This window comes from Clupea harengus, chromosome 10 (genome assembly GCF_900700415.2).
Source record: "Clupea harengus chromosome 10, Ch_v2.0.2, whole genome shotgun sequence".
Taxonomy (NCBI): domain Eukaryota; kingdom Metazoa; phylum Chordata; class Actinopteri; order Clupeiformes; family Clupeidae; genus Clupea; species Clupea harengus.
Window position 1 is genome coordinate 22,189,314 of NC_045161.1, and position 15,000 is coordinate 22,204,313.

The 15,000-nt window shown below is 42.2% G+C and overlaps 3 protein-coding genes across 8 annotated transcripts in view; 2 read left to right on the plus strand and 1 right to left on the minus strand.

Annotated features, from left to right (window-relative positions):
* srd5a3 (steroid 5 alpha-reductase 3) overlaps positions 1-2,049 on the plus strand; it is a 2,950-nt gene extending 901 nt beyond the window's left edge. For both annotated transcript variants that reach the window (XM_012821625.3, XM_042708918.1), the window contains exons 2-5: positions 1-113; positions 205-396; positions 558-680; positions 997-2,049. The exon at positions 1-113 is cut by the window's left edge and continues 39 nt beyond it. In XM_012821625.3, coding sequence (XP_012677079.1) covers positions 1-113; positions 205-396; positions 558-680; positions 997-1,256 — 688 coding nt within the window. In that variant the 3' untranslated portion in view covers positions 1,257-2,049. The remainder of the gene's footprint in view (positions 114-204; positions 397-557; positions 681-996) is intronic.
* Positions 2,050-2,269: 220 nt separating this feature from the next.
* On the plus strand, positions 2,270-8,002 carry tmem165 (transmembrane protein 165). The gene is made up of 6 exons (XM_012821660.3): positions 2,270-2,597; positions 3,662-3,887; positions 5,151-5,326; positions 6,478-6,657; positions 7,263-7,368; positions 7,490-8,002. The coding sequence occupies exons 1-6, from the start codon at positions 2,460-2,462 to the stop codon at positions 7,564-7,566; spliced, it is 903 nt and encodes a 300-aa protein (XP_012677114.1). The 5' UTR covers positions 2,270-2,459; the 3' UTR covers positions 7,567-8,002.
* A 2,026-nt stretch (positions 8,003-10,028) lies between these two features.
* Positions 10,029-15,000, minus strand: part of clocka (clock circadian regulator a) — a 46,044-nt gene continuing 41,072 nt past the window's right edge. For all 5 annotated transcript variants that reach the window (XM_031574389.2, XM_031574388.2, XM_012821838.3 and 2 more), the window contains exon 23: positions 10,029-15,000. This exon is cut by the window's right edge and continues 840 nt beyond it. The gene's annotated coding sequence lies outside the window, so the exon portion shown is untranslated.

Consider the following 15,000-nt stretch of genomic DNA (forward strand, 5'->3'; position numbering starts at 1 on the left):
TGGGTTCCTACTTACTTTACTCCTCCGAGCAATTCTGTTGGAGGAGGGCCTTCCAAAGTGGTTGGTTGACACGCTTAGATTTCTGAGTGGTGGGCAACCTAGCACAAGTACAGGTAAATTATGCACCCATGTAAACTTGAGTGTTTAAGGTTATTTGGGGTTTTTCTTGGAAAAGCCAAGTAAAACATTTTGTTCTCCCCACAGATCGTCCATTGTCTGTCTTGCTAGTTAACATTTTGCTATGGGTCCACTGCCTAAGACGCCTGCAGGAGTGCCTATTTGTCAGTGTGTTCTCCGATGGAGTCATGCACATAGTCCAGTATGCATTTGGGCTGAGCTACTACATCTTTCTGGGCCTGACTGTGTTTTGCGTGGACATTTCATCCCCAGGTGAAGGTCAGTCTTGTTTTATTGCTCTTCTGATTAAACAGCCATCCATAGTTAAGTGCCATAGTGTTGACAATATACAGATGTTTGAGTAAAAACCTAATTTCATAAAATTATCTCATTTATTGCTATGATATAAAGTCTAAATTCCCACCTGCTCTGTCCTCCAGGCTCATCTCTGCTCAGCCAGCTGAGGTGGTACCATGCGGCTGGAACAGGGCTCTTCCTATGGGCCTCGTGGCTTCAGCACCACAGCCTGGCTCTGTTGGCCAGCTTGCGCACTAGAAACACCGGTGAGTGTCTGGCTGCACTCTTGCCCCGAGGAGAGTAATGAGCTAGGAGCTAGGAGCTAGGCAATGAATGGGTACAGCTGCGTGTTTGTCCTAACAGTGTATCATTCCTATAATGAAGCTGGTGGTAGTGTGGCAGATATAACCCAAATCTAACCATCTATGGGTAGGGGAGGCCATGGCGATTTGGGTCAAATAGATTTAATATTTTCTCTTGATCAACTCTCTTTTGCTTCCTTATAGTAGAGATTGTTTCCTCAAATGGTGACCACTAACGAATCCTTAACATTCCATCCACCCTTGTATAACTCCTGTTCAGGTGCCGTGGAGACTCTTGCCCACCACATGCCGCACGGGTGCTGGTTTGACCTGGTCTCCTGCCCGCACTACTTTGCCGAGCTCCTCATCTACGTGTCAATGGCCCTCTGCTTGGGCGGTGCCTCAGTAACCTGGTGGCTTGTTGTGCTCTATGTTCTCTTCAACCAAGCACTGGCTGCTCAGCTTTGTCATGAGTTCTACCAGAGCAAGTTTGAGGAATACCCGCCTCAGCGCAAAGCGTTCATTCCATTTGTACTTTAATTGTAACCCTTAGTGTTTGGCTTGGAATGGATGTGAATGCAACTTTGCTACTTGTTAATAAATGCATAAACGTTGTTTTGGATACCTTTTGAACAATTTTAACATTTGCATACACTAGCGTTCAAATGTTGAGGGGTCACTTAGAAATCTCCTTGTTTACGAAAGAAAAGCAGATGGAGGATTCTTGGACAATAGCAGAGTTTGAAGGACACAATTATTATTATTTCATCATTATTTATAACCTTGTCCATTACTTCATTTCCCATTCATTTTGCTATATTTCCTACTCAATCTCAATTATTGTATGTTTTCATGCAAATCAAGGACATTTCTAAGTGATCCCAAACTTTTGAATGGCTGTGTACGTTTGTCGTGTAACACACTCAGGTCAAATGGAAAATATAGGGAACTGATATTGTAGATTATTAATTAGTGATGTAATATGAAAGTTGGTATACAACAGTGTTTAATAGAACTTTGATGATGGACAAGGTGGGCGCTGAAAATGTTGCATGTCACATGACAGATGGTAGTAGAGGGCTCAGATGTCAATGTGTCCCTGTTCTGAAATGAACCTGTAATTTGTTTAACCTGCAAAACATGAAATTGACAAGTGAAATGGTGCATTGTGAAGATCTCAAAAATGGTATTTTAGTATGTCATAATTTCTTGCAATAAACCTGCTTTTAAACCTGGTTTTCTTTGCAATGCCTGATCCCTGGATAAAGCAGTAAATTCAGTGATCAGTTAATCAAAATCTCCAAATAAATATATCTGATGTTCACTTCTTTGACCAGAATGTGTGTAGTGTTTTTCCTGTGATATTATTATCCTATGAGCGTGCTACAGTGGGTTTGGGGTCTGCTCTTATCCAACTTCGAAACATTTTCCATGATGTACGTTAATGACAAGTAAACTATCCAATAACCACACTGTGTCGATGTGACGTCAGAGCCATATGTACACGTCTTGAACTCAGAAATCCAATGATATCACGGGCTCGCGAAATGCCGCCTTCTCGCACGGGTAGCAAGTTAGTGTTCGTGCAAAAACCGCCATAGTAAACTTAGGAAATGGAGAAGTACCGTGTACCATGTTGACGACCGAACTATTCGAATAATTCAAAAGAACCACTACACAATTATATGTGCGGGTGTTCTTTCTTAATTGTTTTACCTTAAGTACAGCTACGTTGTTTTGAAGATGGCTCTCCGTGCCGCTGGTTGGCACGGTGCGGCCAGGTTGATCTGCGTTCTGCTGCCCCTTACCGTAGCTCTGTTTTCGGTCGGAGTTGTTGGGATTCAAGAGGAGAAACCCGTACAGGAACAACCGCCTGTAGAGGTAATTGCTGTTTACAGTGAAAAACGATTCGATGATCAGATGCTAAACGTTTGTGAACCAAGGCAGGCCAGAAATAAGCACCATATAAATCTGCATTGGTAGCTAGCCAGCTAAAGTTAGCTACAAGAGAATGGTCCCATCACCCGGCTAGCTAACGTTAACTACCAACTAGCTTACTGTGCCCCTGCCGGACATCAACAAACTGGTTAGAATGAGTTCGGTGTGCGATCGAAGTTCGAACAACAGTGTACAGGTTTTAGTGACATTAAGTGGAATCGCCTTCGGGTTAGGTCAGCCTTAATCGCAGCTAGATAACCTTAATGTCAGAGTTGTGATCTGGCTAACTGGTGACATTGTTTTGTTCCACTGTTTTGTAGTCGTCAGTTAGCCCTTTAGGTCTGCAATCTACAAAAATGAGAAAACTTGCAGAAATTTGAACAGTTGCTGCTAGGACCTCATCTAAAGCCACTGAATACATGTTAAAAGAAGCGGGTATTAATGTTCATAAGAAGGTAACAGTAGAATGACACGGATTGGAATGCTATGTTGGATGGCCACGTTGCTTCCTGATTATTGTCTGGAAGCCTAACTTAAGTTATTGAGCTGTAATGAGTATATCTCGCTAAAATGGAATATTATACATTTGTGTTATGATCGGCCCTCGAATACTCCTAACGCCAGACCTGTTGTTTGCTGGGTAATTTACTTCCACTGCTGACCTTATGAAATTCAAACGGATGCTGACATTGTGTGAAAAATGCATATATACACGTACTGTCTATGGTCTTTTATTCCCCTCAAACACATACATGCACAATATGGCATGTTCTAATCATTTTTCTACAGTTTATTCATATTTTGCAGAGAAAGTGTTCATACTCTATCTTTTGAGCCCTGGTGCCCTGAGTGCTTGTACTTGTTTAGTCATTGCCTCACACCCTTAAAGTACTTTGAGACCAGGTTGAAATACACGCACACACACACACACACCCTGACATACATACCTGGCACATTGACGTCACACACACCCATAACCGGTATTCCCTCTCATTTTCACGTTGCAGAGATCCCCCACAGGCCGACCCAATGGCCCAGCAGTCAGCGCCGATGACCCGAGCAAGGGGGAACTGGGCTTCATCCATGCTTTTGTGGCGTCCATCTCTGTCATCATCGTCTCTGAGCTCGGAGACAAGACCTTCTTCATCGCCGCCATTATGGCCATGCGCTATAACCGCCTTACGGTCCTGGTGGGCGCCATGTTGGCTCTAGGGCTCATGACCTGCCTATCAGGTGAGTTGTGGTTGATGCTTGGCTCAGATTATGTTTTTATTATGAACGTAGAGCGCAGTTCCCTGCCTTTTGGCAATATAGAGTTTGCATAGCCTAAACAATGAAGGTGGACCCCTTGCACAAACAGGATCATATACTGTTATAAAGTGACAAGGAAGTTGCCTTGGCAGATGGTCTTTGATCAGCTGAGCTGGAGTGTTGTGTTGGAAAAACAGAAGTCCAGTCATGTACTGGGTCAGGATTTTGTCATAGCTTCTCTGAAGTTGGGACCATTTTTAGAAATGGAGTGTGTTGACTGAGGCAAACCCCTGGGGACCCTACAGGGTTACAGTCAGAATTTCCTGGCAAATCTCCTCTGTAGCCATCAGTAAAGGGAAGAAAATGAGGCCTGAGTCATGTTCAGGTGACCCTTCCTGCTTCACAGATACCAGGAACCATCCTAGCCATGGTCCTTCAGTGAACCTTGACCTTAGCCTCAACCCCACTCAGCCCTTTGATCTAGGTATTTATGTCCGTGTCACACTGGTAGGTACTGACTGACTATGCTTGCCTAAGGGTTTACTTTCTTCAAGGCTTGGTCAGATTAGCTCACCCTAAAGCATACTATTTTCAGTCCCTGTAAATCATTTGTGATCACGCCTCACCCACACTTGCAAATTTGGTCAAAGCTTGTCAAAATTAATTTAGGTGTTATTGATTTCATCAATCGACGAATGCTACCATATCTCTCTTTGACATTGATAAAAAAAACAAAGTGGTACCAGGACTTATTGTGTGAGGCAGGGCCAGGTTGATGTAGCATATTTGTAGCGCTAGATGGCTTGTTACATCTTTGTTAGTTCACATAGTCGGACCCAGTATTAATTCATACATGTTTATGTTCTGTGTGTAATAGGAAACCTGTTGTAATAAATATCCGAATATAATATACATTCTTGCTGATCTTGCCATGTGAACAGCATGTAAACGTATGGTTGAAGGCCATGGCTTGATGTCCGTTTAGTTTATGTGATGTTTTTTGAGATTGCGTCAATTAAACTTCCTGTGATGTCTCAACTAGTACAAAGATGTGGTGAGAGTGAGAAATTATTTCACACTTTTCTGGCCTCAGCTTGTTTCTCACATATGGATTTGGGTGTTTGTGTGTGTGTAAAGCATCCTTTTTAGGTGCCCTAACAGGGCCTATCACCCTCCCTTTCTAATGCACACACACACTTTTATAGTTTATCTTCTCTCACGCTTCTGTAACTGTTGTACTCGCAGTGCTGTTTGGCTACGCCACCACCATCATCCCGCGCATCTACACCTACTACGTGTCCACGGCGCTCTTCGCCATCTTCGGCGTGCGTATGCTGCGCGAGGGCCTGCGCATGAGCCCGGACGAGGGCCAGGAGGAGCTGGAGGAGGTGCAGGCCGATATCAAGAAGAAGGACGAGGAGGTGAGTGAGGACACCTCCTCTTCAGTGCTCCTCGCAAACATTTTTAAATCCCTGGTAGCCCTTCAGACAGGTATTCTGAAGATTTTGGTTGCCTGAACTGAATTCGACTAGCCCAAATAACAAAAGTAAAGTTTATGTCTAAAGGTAGATGTATTCGAGAAAGCAATAAAAAAAACTCATTATGCATCTCACTAATGGTAGCTCGTCTTCCTCTGTTCTATTTAGAGCCGTTGCTGGCCTTTTGGGTGCCCTAAGCAGAAGGGCTTTGTGACCTCTTAGCATACGTAGTATGAACCAAATACGCCAAAACAAGTCACACAAATGTTCTCTTGCTCATCGTTAGATTATTCGCTTACCATGTATCTGTTTTTAAATATTCAGTTTTTCATTTTCTTTTTTAGAATATTCATTTCTTTTTTATTTGCCAACTTCATGCTGTTTGATGATGCATTGATTAATGGTGTGTTTGGTTAAGACTACATTCTTATATTTTGACTTTGTACTTAGATGATTAATGTGAGCACTGTTTTTGCTTTCCGTGAACAATGAATTGGTAGTAGTACATTAAGCTGTATTTGCATACACAGTCCTTCCAACAACACATCACACATGCACACATCACACATTTGCATAGACGTGCATTCATAGTCACAAATACAGTTCCTAGATAGCCACAAATGCGCTCTTGCATGCAAACTCTCACCTCCCCCCACACACAGATAGATACTCACGAAGCACACATGTTGAAACAGGCCACCACACAGAGAAATCAATGAGCATTACTTCTGCCCAACCTTTTAGCAGATAAGCAGACATACACGAGGACTGTAACAGACAGTCAGAGGCAAAGTGTGCCTTAAAACTGATATTAGCTTAGCACGCTCACCTCATGCTGTACAAACGCTTGGTTAGTTTCCCTTATTTGTGATGAGAGATGCACTTCCTGTGTTCAACATCATCTTCTAGAAGGTTTAAGTTTGCATGCTTACCCTTATAATCAGCTGCTCTGTACTTGGATAACCACAGATTCTAAGCACAAGGGGTCAGTTCCAACACCTGTGCCTCAAATGAAAATACCCATAGCATCAGTCAATGTGGCGTCAGCTAGTATCCCTTCACTGATTGGCTGTCTCCTCTCCGCATCCCCTCAGTTTCAGCGCTCTAAGCTGGTCAACGGCGGCCCAGACGTGGAGACGGGCTCCACCGCCATGCCCCAGAGGGGCTGGAGCGGAGTCATCTCGCCCATCTTCGTCCAGGCCTTCACTCTCACCTTCCTGGCGGAGTGGGGGGACCGCTCACAGCTCACCACCATCATCCTGGCTGCCCGAGAGGTGAGGCTGGAACACTGCTGGGTTGCTCCAACTCAACTGGTGGCCCATGGGGATCACATGCTGTGCGCACTGATAAAAAACACATCTGTACAATACTGCAAATTGATTCATATATAAGCACCTGCTAAATTATCAAATGTACTGCCAAAAAGGCATTATTTGTTCCGCTATACCTTTTTTATTTTTAAAGAAGAGTGCATTATTACTAATTACTAAAACAAGTTCCCTTTGATGTGCTTTTGCTTCCTAGCTTGGAATTAGAGACTATGGTATTTGTTACGTCAAATATGGTATGTTGTTGCTGGCTGATTTTTCTGCTGACCTGAGGAGGTTGTTTCCGGTTATATTCGCCGTTCTCTCGAAGTACTCCATAGTTAGCAGGTTTTTTTTGTCCACACTGCAGTATCCTCTGGGCTTATATTCTTGTGCAGTGTGACGTATGCTCTGTTTTGTCTGATGTCTCTCCCTTGGAGACAGTGAGATTTTCAGTATTTCGAGTATTTGCGTGCCCTCGACTTCTCTATGCTGATTAGGAGGTAAAAAGTAGGAGTTTGTAGCAGATTTGGCGGGCTCATTGCCTGACCTTTTGGCGTTTCAACTTGCAGGATCCGTTTGGAGTGGCGGTGGGCGGGACCCTGGGGCATTGCCTTTGCACAGGGCTGGCCGTGATTGGTGGACGGATGATCGCTCAGAAGATCTCCGTCAGAACTGGTGAGTTTCTCATGAAGGCACCAAATGCATCACACGAATGCCTCTTGTTTATCCTGTATTGAAATGTCGACTCTCAGGAATGGTGTCAGCGCTCTGACAAGTGTGTGTTCTTCATCCACAGTTACAATCATCGGAGGCATCGTCTTCCTCGCCTTTGCCTTCTCTGCCCTCTTCATAAAACCAGATGCTGGGTTCTGATTGGAGCACGGGCTAGTGGCCTCTTGTAAATATCTGTTGGCCTCAGCGGCATTGCTATGGAGACATATGGACGTACTCCCGAACTGTGTGTGTATGAGGAAATAATTGTGACTGAAAGTGAGGGGGGAAAAAATTAGTTGTGGGACAGTGTTTTTGTGTGTATGAGAGTCAGAGTCTGTCTCTGTGTGTGTGTGTATGTGTATGGGTTTAAGCTTGTGTCTTTACGAGCCCTGCAGCCCTCAAACTCTGAATGCTACTGCTCTCTCTCACGGGCGCCCAGCTGTACTCTGCTGAACAACCTCTCCAACCCCGGTCTCGTTCTGCATTCGGACGTCAGTCCGCTCTCCGCATCATGCTATGGCTATGACTTGATCACACAACACCAGAACAAGTCGTAGTCTTTCATTACAACCTGAACCAGCAGTTGACCGCCCCCCTTAGACATCTGTCTCTGCCCCCCTCCCAACACTATGTGAGCCAGGAGACTGAGCTGAAAGCACTTAATGCAGGAGGTCTGGCCGTTACGGTTGGTATCCCCTTTTAGTTCATGAGATCCTAACTTCCTGCTCCTTTCTGGCCAGACCCCCTGACCAGTGCTGGGGAAACTACTTCTGTGTTCCCGGCCATTTTAAAAAACGCTACACTGCAGTAATGACTCCTAACCCTTGTGGGTCCCTATTTTGTCCTCCTGGTTCCAACATGGCTCCAATTACAATCCAGTACACAATTATTCTGGCACAATGTAATGGCATCGTAAGTTTTTTTTTTTTTTTTTTTTTTTTTTTAAATCAGTTAGCTTACCCACTAATATTTATCATTTAGACTGCCTTGTTCTGGTTAACACTGTCTACATTCCTGTACTGTGACACAAACTTGATCCAGAGGCATTCAGTCGAAGTGACTCCATGTGAGTCCTGTCTGTTAGTTACCGTAAGCCACTAGGAGACAGGTGGGGGAGGGGGTGGGGGAGGGAGCGGGGGGCGTTTTTTTGGGCCAGTTTAATCATGTCACCCACTCAAATATACACACACCTACTGCCAACAAACAAATAGGACAACGTATGCTAAGACTTCAAAAGCGGTTGACGTACTGTGTCAACCGCTAAGTGAATCACAGTAACCCTATGAGTGTATTTTATTTATTTATATCTCCCTCTGAGCACAGATGTAATGAGATTAAAATTGTTTTTGGGTGAATACGTTGTTTGTTTCCTGTTTGGCCTGGGTTTTTGTTGTTGTTTTTTTACATGAAGTACTGTAGATGTTTGGACAAGATCTGTCTTTTGTAACTTTTTTTCAGGGCGACTGGACTAACTTGTCAATATTTGACAGGGCGACAGGTGAGATTTTGAAGAACAGAGAAGGTTGATTGTAAGACCCTGATCCCCTGTAAATAGTCAATAAAGCCTGTCAGTCTCACCCATGTGCTCTGTGTGTGTACTTTGTCTAGATCTACTCTGGGGACCAATCAGTGTACAAGTCACAGTGCAGTGCCCCTCCCATGGAGTATGGGAGGTGACCGGAAGTTTGTAGTTTTTATTGTTAGCATTTTTAACTCTTCCTGGTTCCAAAGAAAAAAAAGTCCCTATGGAAAAATGTATAGGATTTTGTAAAATTGGCACAGATAAGGTGAAACAAAGTCAGTAGAAAACCCAGGCCAACGGTTTGGTGTGTTAAAATATAATTATCAGTCTGTCTTTTGTAACAAACTGTTGTCTTTTCTGGTAAAAATAAGGATGTTGCTACCTCCATACTAAAGAGAGAATGGACTACATCCTGCTTGCCTCAGGCAACCTGAGTGACTTGAATGGTATCCATGGTAACAGACAACTCCCACCAAAAGTCCTTATAGGCCCTCTCTTATGACATATCTGTTGCACCCTGTGATTTCTTATGAAACATGTTATAGCTCAAGTGCCTAAAACATCTGATTTAGTTTATTCAACAGATAGTGGCTATCAAATCCTCTGGTAATCGATGCGTTTACTTAAACTGACTATGTGGTTTTCAGAGAATTACTAATTAATCAAGTGCTTATGGCCACTCAATGTGGCACTGTATTGTGACTTGTACACCGATTGGTCTGACAAACATGATGGCTGGCAACTACATCTGCTCCTGTATCAAACTTCACAACCAGACTTTTGTTTCAATATAGGTTTATTTTTCAAAATTGAATAAGGGGTGCAAACAGCACTGTTTGCTTCAAAAGGAACCATTATGGTTTTTTTTTTTGTTAATGTAAGAATGGCCTGGGTCGTGAAATGAACCCAATTCACCACACTCTCCTATACAGTGATAATACACAGCACCCTTGCATTCGTGTAGAAGAAGTAGAAAATAATAATAAAAAAGAAAAACTTCAGTTTGCGTCTATAGCGTCACCCTGTTCTTTAATTATTGTTGTCACTTTTGAATCACAAGGTAGGCAAGAACTGAAAAAAAGATACCTAATTACGGTGCTACTTTAAAAGTTTGTTTTTATTTATTTGTTTTTTTAAATGTGCACTGACCAGATTGATTTCATGAGCCAAACACAAGTGTTCTGCAAAGAACATCACACATACGAAGATTAAATGATAGCAAGATAGTGAACACTGATAGACATTCAGAACTTCTACTGCATACATCAGAACTACAGAACATTTAAACATGATTCACCATCTCTTCTGTATGGGCATTCCATCAGAATATATTAAAAAAAAATAACATAAAACAAACAATTTGATAGGGATTTTTTTTAAGCTTGTTCTCCATCTTTCTTTACATCTCTTTGGATACAAATAACTGCAATAATTTCCTTGACATCACCTAACCAGGGGAAATGTGTTGTGTATGTGACCATTTCACAAGTTAAGGGACATCTTGTGATACAGAAAAAAAGGATGAGAGAGTATAGAAGTGGCTGCTTTGAGAATGCAATGTGCACGTTTACAGGTTCACCGACTGATTGGTATCGTCAAAGTAGTCAACGATAGGATCGGTGAGAGGCGGGATAGAGCAGCGAGTAAACCCAATGTCCAAATGAACAAGAGAAAAACGAATCGTGACCACACAAATATCACCAATGCTAGTGACTAGACTTAGTGGGTGGTGATGACTCAAGCATTCATTTATGCAAACACAAGGTGGCGCCATTTCTCACTCTCGCTCTCCTTCTCTTGTTTTTTTTTTTCCAAAGACACAAATGAAGCTCCATTTAACACACCCTTATATGCTGCATTGACTAACCTGAGAAAGTACCACTAGCTCAACTAGTGAGTCTGTTTCTGAGGGTAACTCTTTCTGCGCCCCGTGACTCGTCTGAAATGGTGACGGATCAAACACCTGCTGCTTGGAGGGATTATAATGGCAAACAACTACTATGGGAGGAATTGTAATGGCACACAATTACTATGGGAGGGATTATAATGGCCCACAATTACTATGGGAGGCATCTTCCCTTGACTCACCAATACGGTGCAAGGAAAAGGGAGGGAGGGAGGGAGGTAGAGCTACAGCAAGGTAGTGTTTTAGGGAAAAATCGCTGCTTAGCTTATTTTATTTCTGATAAGGACAATATTTGTTGTTTAGGGTGGATAGGAAGGCTATAATTAATCAGGATGCGAAAAGAATGGAAATCTTTCTGATGGGGGTACGTAAAAAGAGGATTTTCTGCTATTCCAAATAAGTGCTATACATTTTAGAGACCGTAAGGAGTCTATGGGATAATTTTTTGTCTCTTACTTCTTTACTCCAATAAGCCAGCAGAGAGGCCAACATCAAGGCCACTGTTGCTTATTGGTGAGAAATCAATTTAGCACACTCATAAGAGTGATGGGGGCAAAAACAACACCACCAATAAAAAGAGAAGTCAGTCATTATGGGATTGTTCCATCAGGACACGTGCACCTGGGACAGTCAAGTCAGACTGGTACAACATTACTAATAATCTACTGCTCAAATAAACTGTGCTGAATTATTACACAAGGTTTGGTTTGTTTAGGTAAATATTGTTGTTGAGCCCTTACAGCTAGACTTTGTTTATAATAATCTCTACACGCTGCACGCTGTATGAAATCATAAGGCCCGTGTTACGGTGTTCACTAACTCACGACAGTCATGGCTTGGCACTCATATATAGATCATGAACATCACACAAGCATTCTTTCCAATCCCCTCTCAAATTGAACAGGTTTCAGCTCCTGTAAACATTCCAAACACCTCATATACTGTATGCTGACAACACAAACATCAGCAATAATCTAATAATCTAAATTTAATGCACCCTAATATGCAGCACTGATCAACCTGAGAAAGAACCACTAGCTCAGCTTGCCTTGGGTAAATAGAGGCCAATTAAAATAAAACAAACACATGGATTAAAATGCATCCTGGAAAGGTCCTGGTAAGAAAGCCAACACTGAAAACCCTTACATGGAGACAATGACAGTGAGAATCTGAAAGGAGGGGGCAGAATCCACGTGTAATTTGCTTTGAAAAGAGATACTTCTTATACACCCATGCACACACCCAAGAGACAGCCCCCCCATCAGTGACCCCTCAACTTCACACACTCACTTCAAAACAGCCACTTCCAGAATTGAACTGCATTATGGGGAAAACAATTACACCAGTTCTCCAGTGTGTCACAGTTTGTTTGAATCCTCAATGTATAGATTCTCTATAGGGCTGAGATACGTAAGGTCCCTTTCTGTAAAAACACATATATATATATATATATATATATATAGCTCTAAACTACATTTTAAACTTTACTCTATATCCATATAACCATCAGCATGGCTTGGCCATAGAAAAATAACACCATTTGATAATTTGTACATGTGTGTTTAAATATATTCTGAAATACGTTTTCAGCAGCTAAAATGCATTCACGCTTACCATTTGCTGTACAGCTAAGTACTATTGTACTACATTCATTCAATAACCTACTGCCTGGACCACGTCACCTCAGATCTGGGGTTCAAGTAACCACAGCTGGGGTACAACAAAGGTCCAAATTCACAAGGTTTGACAAGTCCTGCCAAACAAAAGTATTCTAATTTGGCAGGACGTCTTGAAATGATCTGTGGTTAAACAGAGCAACAAAAAGACCAAATGGCTCTCCTGTGGCAATGCCACGCAGAGCAACTGCTCGTCTTCTGTATAGAGAACTGCATACGTAACTGTGATTGGGTGAGGTAAGATTTTTTTCCTACTGCAAGGATGACGAGAGAGGACACAGATATCCTCTGCAAGCATTCCAAACATTCAAACGGTAAGATACTGCGTTTCCCATCGGTAAGATACTGCGTTTCCCATCGATTCTGATATGGATCACACACAACAACCAGTCCATTCCCAGTGCCCTGAAGGCCCACGTGACCGCTGACTCCGTCCAGCCCAGACAGGGTAACGGTTGTCTCACTGGAACTCTATCAGACCATGATTGTAATTAAACTGCTAAGGGCTTTAACTGACACAAAATCTTGGGCTACATGGGGCGTTAAGGTCTACCACCTGACCCACAGGTACATAATAAGAAGGGGGGGGGGTTCAGGAGATTAGAGCCTCTACCCCTGTCGCCACAATATGGTCGCCTTGGCATTTGACAATGACCCAGAAACAAGGTGAATGACCTCATTCTGCGCCCTGTGACTCATTTGAAATGGTGACAAATCAAACAACTGCTGCTTGGAGGCAATATAATGGCACACAACTACTATGGTAGGCATCTTCCCTTGACTAGCCAATACGGTGTAGGGAAGATAGAGACAAATTCAATTGGTCAGGAAAAACTTTAAAGCTTCTGCTATTTTAAATAAGTGCTAAATGCTAAACGTGCTAAATAAGTGCTAAACGTCTAAACGTGCTAAATAAGTGCTAAATCTGAGGATGCGAAAAGAATGGAAATCTTTCTGATGGGGGTACCTAAAAAGAGGACTTGACTTAAAACTTTAAAGCTTCTGCTATTCCAAATAAGTGCTAAACGTCCATTTTAGAGACCGTAAAGAGTCTATGGGATAATTTATTGTCTCTTTTTTCTTGCCTCCAATAAGCCAGCAGAGAGGCCAACATTAAGGCCACTGTTGCCTATTGGTGAGAAATCAATTTAGCACACTCATAAGAGTGATGGGGGCAAAAACAACACCACCAATAAAAAGAGATTTAGAAGCTATTCTGGGGCCATGAGAAGTCAGTTATTGTGGGATAGTTCCATCAGGGCACGTGCACCTGGGACAGTCAAGTCAGACTGGTACAACATCACTAAGAACCTACTGCTCAAATATACTGTGCTGAATTATTACACAAGGTTTGGTTTGTTAAGGTAAATATTGTTGTTGAGTCAGCTAGACTTTGTTTATAATAATCTCTACACGCTTCACGCTGTATGAAATCATAAGGCCCGTGTTACGGTGTTTGTCGTTTCTCTTTCTTAATCACTAACTCACGACAGTCATGGCTTGGCACTCATATATAGATCATGAACATCACACAAGCATTCTTTCCAATCCCCTCTCAAATTGAACAGGTTTCAGCTCCTGTAAACATTCCAAACACCTCATATATGCTGACAACACAAACATCAGCAATAATCTAATAATCTACCTTGTGAATGTTTACAGAAACCCTATAGTACGGTGAGAATTCAACACCATACAAATGCATACACAAACGCGCACACGCACACACACACACACACACACACACACAGCGAGCCAAGTACACACCCACACACTTTGTGAGACATTGCCTTCTAATCCGTATATTTGTATATTTATATTATATAAACCAAAGCCATATATATATATTTTTATGTATATATATACTTTAAAATCTGTTCCTTTTTCATTACAAAACCTCACCAGTACTAATAAATTATGTGTTTGAGGATTACACAAACTGTGACACAATCTGTAAAACCGGCAGTGCTTGCTTTCCAGACACACACACACACACACACACTCACACACTCACACACTCACACACTCACACACTCACACACTCACAACCCACAAGGAAAAGCAAGTCTGTGAAGAATATCAGCCATTAACCGTGTTAAATTCTCTTTTTTTTCTTTGAATACTAGAAAAAAAAGTATATTCAAAGCTACAAATAACAGACTACGCTTTTCATTTCATGCATCATATAAAATATTAGTTTCTCTGTCCTTTTGTCCATATATTTACAGATTATTTTACAGGTGATCTGTACAATAAAAGTTCAATCCACATGACATTCTTAAAAATATTTTCTGACCCATAATTACTTTGACATGAAAAAGAAGAAAGGAGTGACAGAGAGAGAGGGAGAAAAGAAAGAGTGGAGGAGAAAGCAGTCGTCTGCTCTGCAGGACTTCTTTGAAGCCCGGATGGTCAGCTCCAGCCCAAAGTCTGGAACGTTCTGCATAAATTAAATCTGTGACAAGTGACAAGCACACAAGACATCGGGA

Bases quoted from the DNA above. Each gene is read 5' to 3' on its own strand.
- tmem165 (XM_012821660.3), top strand. From the start codon at position 2,460: ATGGCTCTCCGTGCCGCTGGTTGGCACGGTGCGGCCAGGTTGATCTGC. The intron at 6,658-7,262 runs GTGAGGCTGGAA...TTCAACTTGCAG, and splicing joins TCATCCTGGCTGCCCGAGAG to GATCCGTTTGGAGTGGCGGT. The intron at 7,369-7,489 runs GTGAGTTTCTCA...CTTCATCCACAG, and splicing joins GAAGATCTCCGTCAGAACTG to TTACAATCATCGGAGGCATC.